Source organism: Emydura macquarii, unplaced genomic scaffold (genome assembly GCF_026122565.2).
Source record: "Emydura macquarii macquarii isolate MOO-44397 ecotype Brisbane River unplaced genomic scaffold, CSIRO-AGI_Emac_v2 contig_499, whole genome shotgun sequence".
NCBI classification, from domain to species: Eukaryota; Metazoa; Chordata; order Testudines; family Chelidae; genus Emydura; species Emydura macquarii.
Genome location: NW_027130636.1, coordinates 4,383,450 through 4,403,850, shown reverse-complemented (window position 1 = coordinate 4,403,850; position 20,401 = coordinate 4,383,450). Strand labels below are relative to the sequence as shown.

Sequence of the window (20,401 nt, the reverse complement as noted above, 5' to 3'; positions counted from 1 at the left end):
GGGATGTTTGAAGAGTACATTAGAGAGTGGAGTGGAAAGCAGGGGATCAGAGGCTGCAGAGTGAGACATGTGTGGAGGCTTCATCTCTGTTCCCCAACCCTCCGCTCTCCCTCTCATCCATGTTCCCTCACTGCCCTGGGGATCACATGTCGCTTAAGTTTAACTTTGTATTCCTGGTTTTCAAAGGTTTAAGTTGCGTGAGCCACCGGCCACATTCTGGAAGGACACAAGGCACCACTGGACAATCTCAACTCTTTATTAATACAACATTTTGGGCATTTAATAGAAGGTAAGTTACTACTGCTGTCAGCTAGTGGAGTTTCTACTTTAGCTCAACTGATGGAGGTCTCTGCAGGGGAACCTTAATTCTGGCATTTCCTAGAGTGTTTGACACTGCAACAGCAATGTTCTTTTAACGTAATATTTTATATGGAATATATTGTTTGCAAAGTACTCGGGCCGTTTCATGGGCTATATAAACGTTGCTCTCTGGAAAAGGGGGATATTACTAGCAATTATTCAGAACCCGCGCTGTCCTGTGTTACCCTGAAGAAAAAGGCTGACTAGCAGCTGAACTGGAGATGGACGGAACTGCTAGCGGCTGGCAACAACTCCCATAGAGCGGGCAGTTGCTGTCAGAGCACAACGCTGTTGTGGGGTGCGTTACACACACACAGAAATGGATAAGCAACGGAGACATACACACAGCAGCCATGCACTTGGGTGCAGAGCGCGCACACCCCCGTGTCCCGTACATTCGGACTGCAGGCGCCTGCACGCAGCGAGAACACGTGTACGCAGCTTACACACACGCGGCATGCACGTGGCCAAGCAGGTATACACACACACACACGGAACCCGGATCTGCAGCACAGGAGGGCGGTGCCGGCGCGCGCACTCACTCACCCACGCGCCTGCAAGTGCGGTGCGCGCTCCAACCCCCGCCCAGAGTGGCCAGCAGCGAGCGCGCCCTGAGTCCCGGCGCTGGGCGGCTGCGCGGCCCCTGCAGGGTGGGGTGGGGAAAAAGGCTGGTGCGCGCGCGCGCGCGCGGGGCCGGCTTGATGGCGCATTAAACATGCGCCTCCCTGCTGGAGACAGACGCACAGACAGACGCGTCGGCTTGTTGTTGTGAGGTGGGCGAGCGCGCGCACTGGCGGCGGGATGAAGGTGGCGGTAGCCGGCTGCTGTCATGGCGCGCTGGACAAGCTCTACGAGACGCTGGAGCTGCTGCAGCGGCGCCACAACCTGCGGCTCGAGCTGCTGCTGTGCTGCGGGGACTTCCAGGCCGTGCGCAACGAGGCGGATCTGCGCTGCATGGCCGTGCCTGCCAAGTACCGCCACATGCAGGCCTTCCACCGGTGAGCGCCAGGTCGGACCGCTCGCTTCCGAGTCGGAGCCCACGGGCGCTGCCGCGGGGCCCGCTTTGTGCGCGGCCTTTGCCCTGGGGAGCAGAGCGCTGCCGGAGGCGCTTCCTGGACGGGAACTCCTCGCCTCGTCTGGTCCCGGGCTGCTCCCTCCCCTGCCGGCCTGATAGCGGGCGAGGAGGATGCGCCTCCTCCCTATCCCCAGCCGGGCTGGGTAACGCGCTCGAAGCGCCATCCCGGCCACTCTTAACGCCGCTGCCGCCTGGCCCAGTCCGGAGTAGTCTGATTTTCAGGTTTGCTCGGGAAGCCCTTTGGCTGTAGAACTCCGGGGGCCTTGCTGCAGACACAGAGCGTAGGTCTGGGAAACAACTAACTGGGGCCCTCTCTTTGCGGCAAAGCAGGTTGTACGGCTGACGCTCTGTGAAGGCTACAAATTGTGTTCTGGTTTGGGACTACAAAATAATCAGATGTCTATTGTGTCAAAAATATCCAATACTTCTGTGTGTAGACGCTTGTGAGCCCAATTTCTGCTGCTGCATAAGCATGTAAACATTTTAAAATATCACTTGTGTATTGTTAAGAGGTTGTTTTTTCTGTTCATGAAACAGGTATTATTCTGGAGAGAAGAAGGCTCCTATTCTCACTATCTTTATTGGGGGCAATCATGAAGCCTCAAATCACTTGCAGGAACTGCCATATGGAGGATGGGTGGCACCCAATATATATTACCTTGGTATGGAATTTCATTTCATTCTTTGGTTTTATAGGGGCTTGACCTTCAATCTAGGGGTTAAATATAGAAGCATTTTTCTATAAACTTTGATTTCTGCCTAGGCTGAGAGAGACATTACTGTTTTGGATTTTGTTTCTGGAGTATTGGCTATATATTATTGGGAGATTCCTCAGGGTTTGGTTTTGCTTCAGATGCTCAGTTGAAGATTAGAAGAATATATTCAGATATTTTTGCCTGGGAGATCTTGTGAGTCTGAGTCTTAGTTTTTAGTGACTTAAGTACTTCTGGGTTCTGTTTTTGTTTTCTTTCTGTATTCTGCAAGGGCCAGTGTTTTAAAGTATGCTGAGGATTCTCCAGTTTTACTCTTAACCTACCCTCCACTTCATCCTTTCTATCCAGTCTTTGATCTCAAATTGCATCTGAACTTTCCTTTTGGATGACCTGCAAATGGATAAATTGCATCAAAGATGGTAAGCAGGTGGACTTCAGTGCTGATTTGGACAGACAAATATGGCAATGCTCGCATAACAACCTGACCGGTTGATGGGATAAGGGGAAGATGACCTGCCATCATATCAAACTGTCTCTCCACAACTGAATTTAATCTTTCTTCTCAATCTCTTTCCTTAGCCTACATTGTGTCACCTCTACTTATCTTTCCTGTCTCCCAGGACCACAATCTGACTGTTCTCGCTGACCTTTTTTCTTAATTGGTTTCTTGTTAATGGTTCCTCTTTAATATTGCCCAACTAGCTGTGACTCTTCTGTGCCCAGGGTAACCACCTGATAATGCCAAGGTCAGTGCAGGCTTTAAAAGGAAAGCAGATTCTCCCAGCTCTGGTGGATGACACTGAAGTCAGGCTGCCCCAACCAGCCACAAACAGTGCTTCTGTTTCCCCACACTGGTTATCAAGAAGCCAGTATACAAATACACACAGCCCCCTTTGCTACATTTCAGTCTCCGGCTCCCAGTCAGCCACTAGGTCCATTAAAGAGACCAGTTATTTAAACTCTGCTCTTTACCAAAAAGGTTTCTCCTGACCCCAAAGGGTCAGTCACAGTACCAGATCAATATAAGTTTAGATCTTACCCAAAATACCATGCTGCCAGCCAATCATTTAGTAACTAAAATTAAAGGTTTATTATAAAAGGAAAGGAACAAACAATAAGAGAACTGTTAAAGGATTAAAGCAATCAGATACATACAAATGATTTGAAAGTCTATATGTATCAGGTTTCTAGAAGAATTGTGGAGTTTGCAGGCTTGTATAGTCCCTCTGGTATACATCCAGTACCTGGATGGGTCTCAGTCCTTTGTTTCACAGCTTCAGTTGCAGATGACTTGGTCCAGAGGTAGATGGGTTGCCAAAAGCTAAACAGGATTGAAGACAAAATGGATTCCGTGCCCCTGCCTTTTATGTCCTCTGGCCCTTGCCATGCTGCTTGTGGAATTTCACAGAAACCAAAATGGAGTCCAGAGTCACATGAGCAAGTCCCGGTGACTCATCAGGTATATCCCTGGCTTCTCCCCTTGCACTTGTGAATGTCTCAATGGGCCATTAAGCCGGCTATTGTTTTGCAGCCATCCTGTTTAAGGTGTTACCCAGACAGCACAATTTGAAATACTAATATATCAAACATATCCATAACTTCCATTACACTTATAACACATGAACATAAACATCATCATCTTACTAAGCACATTATAGCCTTTCTAACAGTAACTGACATGGCATATCTTACATGCATTACTATGATTTTGACATACTGATGTCAAACCATATGATAAATGCCCCCCCAATCCAGCCAGCGAGACACCCCCAATGTGAGACTGGTGTAGAAGGGAGTAATCAGAGCTCCTGAATACACCACAAGGGACCCCCCTTATCCAGCCAGCGTGACACTAGCTTCTTAATTACTAAAACCCTTCCCTATGCATTGGTCACTTTTCACAATTCACGTAAGCCCCCTTTGTCAGTCTCCCTCACTACTCTCCTGCTTCTGTTCCAGTCAGTTGGACATGCTGCTGCTAATGACTTTTCTCTCTTGCTCCATCCACATCACTTAGTTGACCTTGCTGCTTTCTGAATTAAGTTTAGGTTCTTTGCTTTTGATCTACAAGACCCTATTCAGCATTAGAAAAGAGATGACTAAGGGGGGGGATATGATAAAGGTCTATAATATCATGAATGGTGTAGTGAAGTGAACAAGGAAGTGTTATTTACCCCTTTGCACAACATAAGAATCAGATGTCACCCAATTAAATTAATAAGCAGCAAGCTGAAAACGGCAGAAGGAAGTACTACTTCACACAATGCACAATCAATTGTGGAATCCATTGCCAGGGGATGTTGTGAAGGCCAAAACTATAATGCAGTTCAAAAGAGCATTAGATAAATTCATGGAGGATAGAGCCACCCATGGCTATTAGCCAACATGATCAGGGATGCAATCCCGTGTTCTAGATGCCCCTACATGTGACTGCCAGAAACCAGGACTGAACAATGGGATGGATCACTTGATAACTGCCCTATTCTGTTCATTCCCTCTGAAGCATCTGGCACTGGACACTGTGGGAAGACAAAATATTGGGCTTGATGGACCATTGGTCTGACTAATTATGGCTGTTCTTATAGTTCTGCCCCTTCTAAATCTCTCACTTTACTGCTTCGTTCTTTTCATCTTATTAATGATTTTTGTCGTCTTTCATGCTGTCTGTGTGACTGAAACAATTTCCATGTTTGCTTCTGCCAAGTACTTCTTACTTTCAAATTGCTCTTTAAAATTCATCTCTTCAATCAATCCTTCCTTTTCATCTTAAATTATCCCCAGTTGAGGGACTTGCTTTGTGCTTTTATTCTTGTCAGTCTTAAATTTTAAGACTTATGTTTCTGGTGGAGACAAATCCTAAGTCAACGTATATTAGGTTGATTTACATGTCCACACTACCCTCCTTGGGTTGGTGGTGTGTGTCCTCACCAAGAGTGCTTCTACCAATCTAGGAGGGGCAGGGCGTGGAGTTGAGAGACTAGTCTCTCAGCTCTGCTGGCAGCTGCCTGCTGGGAGCCTAGCTGCCCCACAGGCTCTGGGGCTCCTGACGGGCTTCTTGCCTCCCCGTTCCCTTCCAGGAGCCAGGGGGAAGGTGGCCAGGGACTTCTTGCCTCCCTATTCCCTGCCTCCTCAATTTGCCTTGTCAATTTCATGGCTTCAGCACCAAGCTGTGAAATTGACAAGACAGCCAAAGGCCAATGTAAGTAACAACTGCTTTGCTCTAACTACACCAATGTCAGCCTTAGGCCTTTCCTGGAGGTGGAGTTATGTCAGTATAGTAGGGCACTTACATTGGTAGGAGGAAGGCTGTAGGGTAGACACCGAGATTACGTTGATGTGAGCTGTCTTGTATCAACCTAACTGTGTAGGGTAGACCAGCCCTTAGTCTTATTTTATTTCTAAGTATCATGAAAATGTGTGGTGCTGCTATATGAATGATTTTAATGGTTTTGGACAGGTTAGAAATACAAAAATTTATTTCTACAAGAATAGCTTTTGTCTGGGATTGAAAGTAGTGCAGAGGCAAGTGAACAATTTCTAAAATGTAACTCATTTGAACCTTAGTTCTAGATCAGTAATACAAATTCTCCTGTCCTTAACGCACATTGTGTTAAAGTTGAACAGAGTGGATTACAGTTCCTGAAAGCTCCCTGGTTTCCTGAACATGCAGAGAATTTTACTTTAATCTCTTCTCATTCTAGGTTATGCAGGAGTAGTAAAATATCGTGGTGTAAGAATTGGTGGAATTTCTGGCATTTTCAAATCTCATGATTACAGAAAAGGTAATATTCTCTGTAATTTAGAATTTACTTTTTATTAACTTATGCTTTCAGAAACATCTTGCAATTAAGATTCCATGCTTTTTAGTATTCTATTTTGTGTTTTTTGAAGTTACAAGTTCTGCAAAGATGCCTGTCAACAGATTCCCCTGTTGAGTCTGTGTGCAGACCTGCAACCAACTCTTCAAGCTGAAAATAGCCATTGACACCAGCAAAGGTGTCTGTCTTACTTTAGCAGTCATTTGCGAAGCATGTCCAGAAAAGAGAGAGCCCTCCATGGATGTGCAAGTCCTTGCAGCAATCATCCTAATGCTGCTTTGGCAGCATCATTTAGTTACTAGTGTCAGTCTGTTTCTTTTACCTATAAGACTGATCATGCATGTTGGTGTTACATAGAAATATCAAGGCACTGGCTCAACTTGAAGTTCAGAGCTATAGTCTTAGGACTTCATTCCCCCACTTATGCTCTGTTCTGGAACACCCCAAGCTAGGCTGAGTACATTGGTGCATCACTTGCTATTTAAGCCCCCCTTGCTCCCTCTAGGAACCCAGCTTGTGTTGATGATCTGATGCGACATTGGACCCCTCTAGCCCCCTTCCTTCCCATTAGAGCTTCTTTGCATCTGCATCCTTGATGCTTTTAGGCTGCAGCTTCTCTTTCTGGTGCTGAGCTTTGATTGCAAACATTGATTGGTCCTTGTCTGCTGTGTACTTCATGCTGCATCATATTTATTATTGCTTTGATTTACATCTTTCACAGATGGACTGGAAGCATGCCAGTAACTTAAGTAATTGTGTGGCGCTCCTTGAGGGTGCACACAATTGCTATGTCTTATGTTAGGTCTGTCATTGGCTCATCAGAGACGTTGTCACAGATGTTAGCTGGTGACATTTCCTTGCTTGAAGCAATGAACTTGGCTTATGCAAAGAGAGGATAGGTGGACTTCTAGCATAATAAAGGTGCTGTAGTTATTGTGGTTCATGTTAAACTACCCAAAGACTCCACTTTTCTGCTGCATTCTAATGGAGTATTTAGGAGCCCTGCTACATATGCTGCTACTCAAACTTCCTGCCTTAAGAGTGGTGTTGAGGAGTCTGGATCCTAGTGGAAAAGGTTGATGCAAAGGTTTCTGTAAGACTGTTCTGTGTGTGGTGGGTCTGGCTGCATAAGTACTTATACTACCATGGCATATCTCCATGTGAGCCAATCTCAGCAGAGCCTGAGGTCACAAGCCACACTTCTGCTGCATCAAAATGACAGATTATCTCCAAGTCCTTCTGGCTTGGTGGCAGTCCACACTTCAGAATCTTCTGGCCCAGATTTAGTGGATGCATCATGCTTGGGCTGAGGAGAACACAAAGAAGGTCTTCAGTAGTGAATCCCCATGTGAGTAATTCCCCAGAGCAGGGATTGGAGGTTGGGAAGGAAAGTAAGTCAGATCTTCTTCTTCTTCTTCTTCCTGCTAGTAGGACACAGCAAAGGTTTTGCAAACAGATCTCAAGAAACTAAATAATTGGTGTACTGTAGTGGGGAGGGAGGCCTTCCCACAATACCCTGCTAGTAGCAAAGGTACATTGATTCTAATATCCTCTTACAAACTGGAATAAATAAGATTCTTAACCCCAGGGAGAATCCCTTTTGCAGAGTTCATCAGTTTGGAAGTGTCAAATGAAATGAAGAACCACTCTAATCCCAAACCGGGATTCCTCTGGTAATGGGCATGGTGCTTGAGAGTAGAAATTTTGAGATTTTTGCAATGCTCAGAAGGACATAATTGTAAATTGAATAAGTGGGGTGGTTTGGTGTGGAAAGTCCCTGCATGAATTCTTCTATGTCCCCTGCAAACTGGCTACATCAAGGATTCTCTTCATCTGTTTTTAAAATGGCATATTTCTGGAGTATATTTGTTTCCTGAATTAAAGGTTATTGGGAAAGTGCCAGCTGGTGCATCCGAACAGCTCCATAGTGAAAGCAGACTATCTCCTGCAACTGAGTAGCTGAGAGATTTGTTTGGTATTTTCATCCACATGGACCCAAGGGTTATACATTGAGAACGGCTTTACATTATTTTGTGTGAACAATTTTTCTTAATATGTTTCAGGTCATTTTGAGTGTCCTCCATACAATCAGCAAACTATAAGAAGTGCATACCATGTGAGGAATATTGAAGTCTTCAAACTCAAACAGGTCAGGGAAAAAGCTTTGAAGAAAAGAAGGTAGATAATATTGCATGAGATTAGGCTAATATAGAGATGAGCACATTGGTGATATGAATTTATCTGTTTCCATTGAAACAATCAAAGTTTGTTTCTGCTATTTGCAGCAGAAGGGTAATTCTGCAGGCTTTGTCACTAGTCTCTGCATTGTCATAATGACCGCCTTCTTCAGTTGATAAGGAAACACATCACATAGGTGTCCCTCACAGCATAATGCAAATCCTTAATTACATCTTAAGCAATATCAGCAGATATTCAGGGGGTCTCTTGTGCACAGGTTAAGTGTGCAGTGTCTTGGGGAAGCTGCAGGCTGTAACTAAGGTTTTATATTAGTGTGTGAGGGAGACTAGTGAGTTTTCTGTAGCCTCCTTCTTAGTTGGAGGCTGAAGGACATTTCCTGTAATGGTGCAGAGCTGGGCATTGTTAGTAGAGATGTGCTGTGTGGGGATTGGGATATACTTAAAGATGTGGCATAGGCTGGCCCTTTGTGTGGGGGGAGCAGAGGAATGCTACTTAATCAACCTTAGTTCCTTTTAAACAAAACCTTTTATGGAATTTCCTGAATATTTAATTCAGCAACTGTGTTTTGTGGAGAAGGTCTGGAAGGGGGAGCAGAGATGCCTGCCTCAACTTCCCTGTGGTGTGTGAGGAAATGGCAGAAGCAAGGATGTCTGAGGGTGGGTGGTGGAAGGGGGTCTTTGTGAGTCTCTTTACTCTCCCTCACTCCAGCACAATGGTACCTGTATTCCTGGGCTAGGCAACCTGTCAAGTGCTATATTTGCTTTTCCAGGCTGCCATGGCTCCTCAAATGGGAGGATCCTCCGTTAAAGATACAGAGGTTCAGCAGAGGCTGGTGCCTCCTCAGCCCTGGAACTTGTAGCTTCTCTCCCCTGCAAATTCTAGAAGTTTGTCCCTGATTAAGACAAGGTATCAATATCCTGCCCATAGAGTATAGAGAGCAGTCAGCTTTCCTGAAGGAAATGCAGAGTTAAGGTGACACTACCCAATTAACCTTAGCTCTGCTTCCTTTGATTCCTATCTTAAGGAGTCCCTGAAGGAGATCACAGTCCTGTCCTTCCCTCAGCCTTTTTGTGAAGTGGGATCTCTGCAGACCAGCAGCAAGTACTTCCCAGAACAGACATGCTCCATGGAGTATAATGAGTCTGTTGGACTGTATGAATAGGAGTGTTGCATTGGAATTGTGCTGGTTACTGAGAATGGCATTTTTGGTTAGGGAAGGTAAGGTGGTACTGTTCTCAATTCCTACTGCCACACCCCTAGGGACAGTTAAGATGGTGTGGAAAGTGTCACCATAACTTTGCATTTTGTGATTTTTTTTTTTTCTAGCAGTGGGAGGTCTTCCTCACCTCCAAAAAACCCATCTCTGACTTCTGGAAGGTAAAAGGAGTACTTTTTCCTCTGTTCCCACCCAGAGTCTGCTGGCAGCTCTGATGGGGGAGGATATACCTCCTAACCTAATCCTTCTACAGCCACTTGCAGGTCTGCTCTACATTTAAAACTTATCAGCATAGCTGTGTTGGTCAGAGGTGTTAAAAACAAAACAAAAAACAAACCCCTAGGTAGGTAGCTATGCTGACAAAAGTCCGAGTGTATACAGTTAGGCAGACAGAAGAGGGCTTCTGTCGGCATAGTTAATGTCCTAGGAGGTCACCTTATTATACTGAGAGAACTTCCTGTTTCAGCACTAGAGGACTAAACTAGTGTAGCTGTGCCAGTGTAGGCTCTGTAATGTAGTGTATATGTAGCCAGAGTGAATAATGAGTGACTGCTTCTGCTCAGAACTTTCCCAAGTTGCAGAAGAATGAAACTGATCTGCTTCTTCAGTTTCACTGTTACACTCAGGCAAGCCCTGAGCATGGTGCTGGAAAGATCAGAAGCTTGAAGATAGGAAAAAAATTATGATGTGGTTTTAAAAGAGCTATTGAAGTGCCTATAGTCAGGGGATGGCTAAAATATTCCAAGAAAATAGCAAACATGGAAATTGACAGTAACACAGGGAATCTCATACCTATGCTTAAGTAGCTTGCAGATATAGAAGGTCATAGAAGATAGCTGTGTTGGTGTACAGGTCATCCTTAACTTTTATGTTTGTAATAACTGTATCTGAAGCATAGTGATATTTTCTATTGTATGAATTTGCTTTGTAAATAGCGCTTATTATATGGCTGTAATTTTATAAATTCTTATATCCTTATTGTAACTGCTTTAGTTGTCTTAAGGAAAGAAAGAAAGTGGCACACAAACCACAGATCTTAGAGAATGCAAGATTAAACTCGGTGGCAATCTAGATTTGCATGCAGTGGTATAATCTCAGTATTTAGAAAGTAAGACTGTCAGTCAAAATCAGATCTGGTCAGACAAGGAATCAAGTATGCTCCCCCTTCATTAGTATTCATTCAAATGCTGCTCTTTTCCTATGTCTATTTTTTTGCTTTACAGCTCAAGCATCCTATGGATGTATTTATGTCACATGACTGGCCAAGAAGTATATATCACTATGGAAACAAGAAACAACTTCTTAAAATGAAATCTTTCTTCCGCCAAGAAGTGGAAAACAATACATTAGGAAGCCCTGCTGCTTCAGAGCTTCTGCAGCACTTTCAACCCACCTATTGGTTCTCAGCACATCTTCATGTTAAATTTGCAGCTTTAATGCAACACGAGGTAAAAAATATATAAAAGTATGTCATGTGCATATCTGAAGTTTCTAATACCAGTAGCCAGATCCAGAAAAGCATTTTTCTCTTTGTAAAACTTTTGCTTTTTCCTTTTTATAAATGTATTTTCATATATGCTAAGAAAAGTACACCACTATTAATTCATGCTAATAATCAGACTTAATATAGTGTAAAGAGAATTAACTCATGAAGGCTGAGAATGTTATAACTTAGTTTCAAAAACATTTTATGACTTATAAACAGCATATTTGTAGGACTATTAGTTTTTGTAGTTTTTTAGCTGATATTTTTCAAATAAGTTGTCTAGTGACCATCAGGGCAGGATGAAGTAGCTAATGTTGATGAACTAGGAAATTATATTTAATCTGAAAACCAGGCAGCTGGATTTTTTCCCTTTGGGAAGGAGACGGCCTGTAAATATAGTGAAGGAGGAGGGTAGAGCAATTCAGAGGAAGATTCTTGGTTATTTGAAATGAGGTATCCTCCTTTTGGGTGCCTGAGGCATGGTAAGGGTCAGAGCAGACTGGGAGAGTTCATAAGTAGCCCAGTCAAAGCCAGAAAACCTGCAGGGTTTAAACTCAGTTGGTTTATTTGCTAGTTTTTTGTTCAACCAGAGTAATGCAAATTAGGAACATCATTGGCTGCATTCTCTTTGTGCACCTTAACAGTTGGCATCTTTTATGTCTCTAGAGCTTCCTGTCTTGGCAAATCTTTTTCCCCCCTCATGAGAATAGCCCCTTTTGAGGTTGAGTCTGTGCGCTTCACTACACCTGATTGCTTCAGCTGAAGGAAACTGTCTCTCTTCTCCAGCTCCCTCTCTGACTTCAGCTCAAGCTCTCCCTTTTTGTACCAAAGTCCTCCATTTTTATCTCTAGCAACTTTGGAATATTCTATTTAATACTTTAAATTCTGCTCTGGAGTCTCCATGCACAATTTGGTTATTAGAATGGTCATATTTCAGGGAATCTTTAGCATTGCCAGTAATGGTTTCATTCCTCTTTCCTAGACAAACATTGAAGGCCAGCTGCCAAAAGCAACAAAATTTTTGGCTCTGGATAAATGTCTGCCACACAGAGACTTCCTGCAGGTAAGTGGTCATCTACTACCATTTAGTACTTCATATATCTGGGCTAGGGAGTGCAAGGCTCAACTGCAAGTTGAAGAATGATTCTTCCATCTCCAGAGAATTAAATCTCTCAATTGCTGCTCATACATGGGATGAGGACTTAATGTGGTAGTGGAAAATTAAAGGGATCCTTTTTTGGGCTGTACAGAGATATGGGTGGGGTGCCATAAGAATCCCTCCATATGCCCCTGTACAAATTGCTAGGACTTGGTGTCCTGCCATACAGGGACGAGGGGCATTTTGTATTTGCTTACTAGTACTATAGAGCAGGGGGATGAAGAACATGTGGGGTTTGTGCTCTGTCCCCTCAAAGCGCTGACTTGCTGGTATAGGTCAGAATTAAATTACTTCTCTCCTCTCCCTTTCCTCCTTCTTGAAGCAAGTGGGGATTGGGGAGGGAATTTTGGCTTAAGACACAATACCCACTTCCTGGGAAGGTGCAACAATGCACCACACCTCACTATAGGTTATGTCTTGGTAACACTGTCTAGCCATATGTATTCTTCTGTCTTTGGAGGCAGTAGCTAAGTAACTGAAGGCTCCTGTAAAATCCCTGAAATAGAAGCCTGAGGTAAATAAAAACAAAAAAGGAAAAGATTCTCCCATTTGAGGACAGTGAAAGTCCTGAGTCTGTCCCGGTGAGGAAGAGCCCCTAGAGAGGCTTTTTTTTCTTCCTTATCATGGTACTGTGATCAGGAGACTGTAGGATAAGAATCTGAGCAGGGTAGAGTGGAAAAGTGGAGACACCTATCCAACCAATTTAAATGTTTTTTCTAGGGAGATTAAAAATAGTTTGTGATCCATTGCACAAATCCTTAAGGAAAATTACTTGCTAGGAAACTCCAGAGAAATCCTAAAAAAACAATTCAAACCAGACAGCTGCTTGGATTCAATATCTCACAGTACCCCAAACAGGACTTTGTCCCACTACCTACAGTGGACTTTAAAATTTGTATTGCTCTAGGGACTAAAGGCCCTAATTGGCATTGGGACTCCATTGCACTGGGCACTATATACGTGGAAAAGAAAATGGTCCATACCCCAAAAAGCTTAGTCTAAAAGACAAGACAATTTGTTACAATCAACAACAAGTAACTTGCCAGAAGTACAGTACAATATCTTTCTCGTTTCTCCTTCACATAAGAATCCCTTTGGTGTACCAGTGCCAGTCAGACTTCGTCAGATCTTGCTCAGCCAGATCCTCCATTTCATCCCGCCCCATTGGGAAATTTAGCTACATTCTGGGGGAAGACGCAAACAAAAAACTAAGCCAAGCTGACAAATGTCTGAAAGTGGTGGAGCTCAGTTGCTTCCCCAACTTGCAGTGGGGCTGAATCCCATGCTTGTTTCTAGGGGAGGTGGAATGTGACTTACATGGCTCAGGCATGCTGCACCCACAGCCCCGAATTCTGCCACATGTCCCCTCTCTTCAGCAGGGGTGAGATGCTTTAATCAAGGGGATAGTTATTCCATCTTCGGTAGAAGCTTCAGCAGTTGCTACTCCAAATACTGTCATATCAACCTGTTCTGCTGGGGTGAGAGCAGTAGGAGCCAGGCTAATGTTTGAAGTATGTTAGGGATAGGAGACTTAAGTTAATACTGAAGGAAGTATTCCCAGGCAGATACTCTGCATTAGACGTGATTAATTCTTCTTGGTGTACTGACCCGCTTAAATACCTTGGCTTCCTTCAAAGAGAACCAGATGGGTTTTCAGCTGTCTACAATGTGCCTTTTTGTGTCAAGTCAGGTAAGTCAAGTCTGCCTTTCCCCATCCCAGGTAACTCCAGTCTGGTTCCGAGGTGGGAGGTAGAACACAGGAGTTCCTGACCTGTTAGTCCACTAGATCATTCTGTCTCAACTCTCTGAACTGACTCAACTCAGGCCACTTACTAGGAGGAAACTTATGGTGGCCTTATTGCCATCAATGTCAAGTAGTGCGGCACTGCTCTACAATAAAAAGTCAAGACAATTGCTTTGGGTTTCATAAGTCATTCTCACAGCCAATCCTACAGGTAACTGTAAGGAAGGCTATTAATAACTAGTGCTCTAGAGAAAAATCAGTGACTAATACAACACTAGTGATGAGTTTTGTTTTCAAGTCTGCCTTCAAAAGGCCCAGGACTTTTTTCAGAATCCTATAAAATGGGATATCTTTTAGCCCATGAATCCTCTTGGGCTGAAAGAGAAAAGCAGCTCTGATCATATTTTGCCAACCATTATAGCAGGGGTTCCCAAACTGGGATGCTCCTTGGGCCAGCCAGAGTGGTGGGGAGGGAGCACCATGATTCCAGCTCCCCCCTGCCTCACTCCTCCCCAAACCGTGTTCATCCACCAGTCCTGCTCTGCCTCCAGCCCTGGCTCTGTCCTCATTGCCTCTCCTCCCCTATGCCCAGTTCTGCCCCCAGCTCTGCGTGCAGTAATGGAGGGGTGGAAGTGCTGACAGATTCCATTAATGGTAAGGGGGGCATGACTGAAAAAGCTTGGGCATCACTGCATTATATGTTGGATGCTTCTATAAATGCAGTTCTTGGGAGATGCAGCTGTTCCTTCCCCACCTCCTTCTTTTTTCTGAGGGAAGTATGTTAAACTATCAGTCTGGGATTGGTGGAAACTGATGGACCAAAAAATAACTTCTGCTTGTTAGTCTGGATCTCAGATGCATGCATCCACCTGGGCAGATTCTTGAATATATTGTGCACAAACTATGTTTGCAATCTAAACTTTATTTTTAAAGTCAAGCACTTAAAAGCTAGGAAATGACAGAATCAGGGTTGCCTGTGCAGCCTTAATTCGGCCTCCTTGGACATATGCGTTATGATATTCTTTAATTACATGATCACATACTATTTTTTTCACAGAACTCCTGCCTTATTCAGTGGACAGGTACACTGAACTGTTAATTAAAAACTGGTTGCCTGAAGATAATGTTTAAAGATAGAACAGTGTCTTGCTGTCAAGATAAATGAAATGCCTCATTTCTCAATATTGTTTCTCTAAGGTAATAGATATAGAACATGACCCCAATGCATCTGATTCTTTGGAATATGACATTGAATGGCTTGCTGTTCTCAAGGCTACTAACTGTCTTATTAATGTGACTCCAAATGCATGGAATATGCCTGAAAACAACGGCCTCCATACAAAGTAAGTAAAATGAGTATTGGGTTAAAGCTTTCTTTGAGTTGAAAATATGCATATACTTTTGACAAGAATGATTTAGGATATTAGAGAGACAGGATGGGTGAAGTAATATCTTAATTGGGCTAACTTTTATTAGTGTAAGAGACAAGCATTTGAGCTTACAAAGAGCTGCTCTTCAGGTCTGGGAAAGGTAATCAGTGTTGCAGCTTAAATACAAGGGGAACAGATAAGGAGTTAACTGCCCACTTCAACTTGAATAGTCTCTTGCAACATGTGTTACCACAACCACAGTAGTAGGACAAAGAAGGGGATTAATACTGTTACAGATTGTTGTAATCCAGTGTTTTAAGTCCATGATGATTGGTGTCTAGCAGAGTTATGAATTCAGAAGACGAGCCTGGGAACTTAAAGGTGTTGTGCAGTTTTTCTCTGAGGATTTGGATTAACAGGTCCGATATGGAGTCTGCACTAGAGGGGGGCAGTGGTTGAGCCTGGTGAGTGAAAGGGGTGTTGATGTAGAGTTTTGTTTAGGATACATGAAATGGTCATGATACATGGTCATTGGGATGATTATCTGACTGATGGAATGTGGCCTGAGGGTATCGGTGGTCCAGTTTGACACGGCCAGTTGATTTGGAGGTTTTGGGCTGAGATCCACTCCTTTTGCCGAGCAGTGAATGCTGGGCCTTTCTGGTGCCAGTAGACAGTCCTCCATTGCCTTGTCCAGATGAGCCTTGAGTTCTTCTTGGACCTCATGGATCTGCCACACCCAGTCAGCGGCTGTGGGATTGGTGGAGTTGACAGGTATGTCCAGATGGAGATGGGAGTGGAAGACACAGTTTGCATAGAATGGACTCTGCCCAGTGGAGACATGGTGGGCATTGTTGTAAGAAAACTCCAGCTTGGGGTGGAAGGCTCGACCAGTTATTATGGCGGGATCCTTCATGCCAGAAACACAGCTCATGGTGGCAATGGTGCTCTTTTTTTTCCTCAGGGTCACATGGCAATGGGTGCTATCCAACTGCATGGGTTCCAGGTCTGGGCTGGAGACAGGTAGCAAGGGGCGCTGGGCGATTGATAACACAAACCCCTTCCTTTCTTCACATCGTTTAGTGAGCCTATTGTCCATGCATATCACAAGGCTGACAAAAGCATCTAGGCTGGTCGGAGCCTCCACACAATCTAGCTCATCCTTAATTTCCTTGCATAGCCCCCACTGGAACTTAGAGTTGGACTGCTTCATTCCACTCAGTGTCAGAGACTATTTACCGAAAGTGGGCAGTGTAGGAGGAGGCTGATCCCTGCTCCTGTTGGAGTTTGCACAATGCCACTTATGCTGAGCGGCCACAGTGGGATCATCAAAAATGACAGAAAGTGCCTGGAGGAAGGCATCCTGGGCTCGATAGTGTTGGGCTTGCTTGTTTAAGCAGGGGTGAGGCCCAGTCCAATGCATCTCCCGTGAGAAAGCTAATAAGAAGTCCTATTTTGGCTTGGTCAGTGGCGTAGGACTGGAGGAGGAGCAGAAAAAGCAGGCAGCATTGGTTAATAAACCCCTGAAATTTTTACCGATCCCACATTAAGACATAGGAACTTAAAGGGTCAGGGTATGCAGCTGTGGTGTGTGCCCATAGTGCAGCATTCTCATTCTGCAGCTGGGCCCCCTGCTCTTGTAGCATCTGGTTATCTGTGGCATGCTGTGCAGGTTGAGCCACAGAGCCACGTTTTCATCATGGAGCTGAGTGAATTCAGAGCTTGATTCTCTGTTGTGAGCTGCAATGCTTTGTCTCGAAACATTGGGTGGTCTCCTGGGAGTGGTCAACCCACTCAGACATCTCCAATACCCTTTAGGGAATAATGGGCAGGGAGTGGCCTGCTGCCTCCAGGTTCCTGTAGGGTAGGCCTTCATCATGGGCGAGGGTGGTCTGGACAAACTGTTAGGATCCCAACAAGGGCAGTCAGGTCATGGGTCAGAGCAGGGGCAAACCTGAGATTGGGGACAGTAGAGGAATTCGTAGCCAGGTTCCAGGCCGGGGTTGATACCAAGGGACAGAGTCTGAGTCAGATTTCAGGTTCCTAGTCAAGAGATGAAGTGCAGATGAGGCCTGGAGTTCAGGAGCAGGAATGGCATGGCAGACACCTCTTTAAAACCACACTTTTACTTTCTTACTGGAAGTCCCTTACTCCTTCCTTTCTTGATCTGTTTAAGTATCTTTGTATGTGTATTGTTTTAGATTGCAAGCTTCCTGTAGCTGGAAAGGTTTTTATTGACTTTGTAAAGCACCATGTAAATTTGATATTGAGAAATTTTCCCTATTTATAATAGCTTCCTCTTTCTTCACCAGTTCAGATGTTTGGGTTATATTTCCTCCCAAGCAGCAGATTGAGACAGAACATTAAGACTTTGGATGTCCTACCACATACAGCTGTAGTTGTTTCTTAGCTTTCAGTTGAATACAGTTGAAGCAGTACCAAGCAAAGACATTCAACTGACAGTATTTGGATGGTCATTAACTGATAAATTTAGCAGTAGCAATTTGAACGTACTGCAAAAAGCTTCTACTGAGTTGCTGGTGAGATATGCATCCAAACTTCCAGGGAGTCTTAGAATGAAAAACAATAAAGAAAATGTCACCTTTTTAACAAGTCCAGATGTTGAGACCACCCAGAGCAGTTATTTAGTATAGGTGGGATCATCACTTTACTGCCTCCACCATCCTTCTGTAAAGCCTGAAAACCGTGAACCTATTCTATAATCTTTGGCAAAAGTGCAAGCAGAAGCCCAGAAGACAGCTTTGCAAATATCAATTAAAAAAGATTTCATTGTCCTGCCTACCATGTGTGCTCTTCTCCCTCCTCCGCCAATCCCCATCCTACTGAACAGTGCCAGTAAACTTTAACTTTCCTGCTGCAATAGTAAGTTTCTCATCAGTTTCCTAATCCAGCTAGAGACTGTGGCATAACAAGAACCATTGACTGGAAACTGAAGCCAGATAAATCCAAATGAGAAATTAGGGACAATTTTTTAACAGGGAGAATGTTCCAATACTCAATCAAACTACCAAGGGAAGGGATGGATTCTCCATCTGTCTTCAAAACAAGACTGAATGCCTTTCTGGAAGATATGCTTTATCCAAACACAAGTTATTGTGCTCATTATAAAGGTGACTGAGAAAAATTTAATGGCCAGTGATATACAGAAGGTCATATATGATAATCCTATAGTGCCTTCTACTGTTAAATTCTGAATCTGAATTTCTCTTTCCCACATGTCTTATCTGATGAAGTCTGTAATTGCTTTTGTTCCAAATTTCCTCTGCTTACCTTTATAAAATTTTCAGATTTAGCTCTGTAACATTGCTGCTCCCAAACTGATCTGTTGGGAGCTGATTGCTTAGGGTATTGTCTTTGTCTCTTTTGTCGAACTGCTCAGTTACACTGACAACCTGGAAAGCAGAGTAAATTGCCAGACTAGGACACTTTATTAGCCCTGTGGAATTTAGATTCATGTCACAGCTCATTGGAATCCTGGTATTAATTGAGGATGGTATACATTTCTTGAAATCACTTGAATTAAGTTAAATATTTGCGGTAAGGTGGAGCCAATATTAATGTCTGTAAAGAGAACCTCTTCAAATAGCCAAAACATGTCTCTTCCTGTTCCTATCTGAGCTTGAGAATGACTTTTTTTTTTTTTTTTTAATTCCTGTAGGTGGGATTACAGTGCAACAGAAGGAGCCCTCAAAGAGATATTGGAAAAACTGAGCCATAACCTCAAAATTCCTTGTAACTTCAGTGTGACAGCTGCTTGTTATGACCCCAACAAACCACAGAAATACATGGAACCAGTTCATGTAATCAATCCACAGACCAGTGAGTTTTGTGCCCAGTTTGGCCTCACTGACATTAATGACAGAATTCAGCAAGTGAAAGAAGAGAGCGTAGTTCGTGGGGAATATGAGGAGGTGGAGGAAGAGATAGACAGTACTGAGTCTGCAGAAGAGCCCAGTGAATATTATACAGATAATTCTGGGCTGTCTTTGTCTATTAACCCAGATGAAATAATGTTGGATGAAGAGGGTGGTGATGAAGAACAGAGTACCTGTTCTATAGATCCTTCACCTGATCACCCACCTGACTTTTCAGCAAGTTTTTCTGACACCAGGATAATGCCTGATTCCATGATGGTATCTTCTGATGATGCAATGGACTCCACCAATGAAGAACTGGAGAAATCTGGTGTGAGCAAGCAGACCGATGAGATGAGCTTAAATGAGAGAGCTTTAAAGCGGATTGGTAAAAATGAGAATGGAAACAGTGCTGTGAAGAAAATTAAAAGACGGAATCAGGCTATCTATGCTGCAGAGGATGAAGATAAAGTAGAATGAAAATGCATTAATGTCACATCAGTTTTTTTTAACTGCTGTAACTATTTTGGTGTTAGGGACAATGGTGAGAGCTTTTAAAATTCAGCATTTGATAATTAACTCATTTTATTTACATTCTGCTTTGCCTCCATACAATATCTGTAATAATTGGTTAACCAAGGGAGAATTTCTCTAGATTGTAGTTATATTTGGAGGGAGAGGATCTTTGCATTGCCTTTAATACTTTCTTGCAGCTAAAGGTAACACTTAGTACAGAATAGCTAATGCAATAACTGTCTCTGCAGTGTGGTTAAAAGCAGTTACTCCCAAGATAAAAAGAGTAGTAAGAGAAGATGATGATTTTTGTCTCTGGAGTTACTGTTTCTGCATTAGAAAATCCCAGCATTTGGTGTACATACTCATATTTTTTAAAACTATATTCATTGTCTAATGGTTTTTAATTTTATTTCTGATATACACAGAAAATAACTCTGACATTGCAAACATGATATATGACTGAGGTGGTGATTATGGTAATAGTGAAGGTGAGAGCATTTGTTTTTAATATCGGTTCTCTTGTTTTTCTCCCAAAAGTTTGACTTTATGGGTAGGCTCTTGTGTTTGGTGCTTTCAGAGAAGGGGCTGAAAGTTTATATGCTTACAATAGGTAGTGATGCCTGTAGTAAATGTCACCTAACCTGTTCCATTAAGACCCTGTTTTCAGTTGCTTATAACTTTGTTAAACTCCAATTAAACTCCAGTTATCCAAATGAGATAAGGATATAGATGAAAGAACTGGGCATGTTTCTCCTAGAGAAGAGAAGGCTGAGGGACACAATCTTCAAATATGGAAAAGAATGTTGAAGAGGATGGTGATCTATTGTTTCATATCCACTGAGGGTGGAATAAGAAAGAATTGGCTTACTT

General features: G+C 43.4%; 1 protein-coding gene across 1 annotated transcript; it reads left to right on the top strand.

Moving 5' to 3' along the window:
- The first annotated feature begins 1,113 nt into the window (after window positions 1-1,113).
- Window positions 1,114-20,246, top strand: DBR1 (debranching RNA lariats 1). The gene is made up of 8 exons (XM_067538786.1): window positions 1,114-1,358; window positions 1,973-2,097; window positions 5,850-5,930; window positions 8,030-8,115; window positions 10,605-10,829; window positions 11,850-11,930; window positions 14,968-15,113; window positions 18,820-20,246. The coding sequence occupies exons 1-8, from the start codon at window positions 1,162-1,164 to the stop codon at window positions 19,493-19,495; spliced, it is 1,617 nt and encodes a 538-aa protein (XP_067394887.1). The 5' UTR covers window positions 1,114-1,161; the 3' UTR covers window positions 19,496-20,246.
- The last annotated feature ends 155 nt before the right edge of the window (window positions 20,247-20,401 follow it).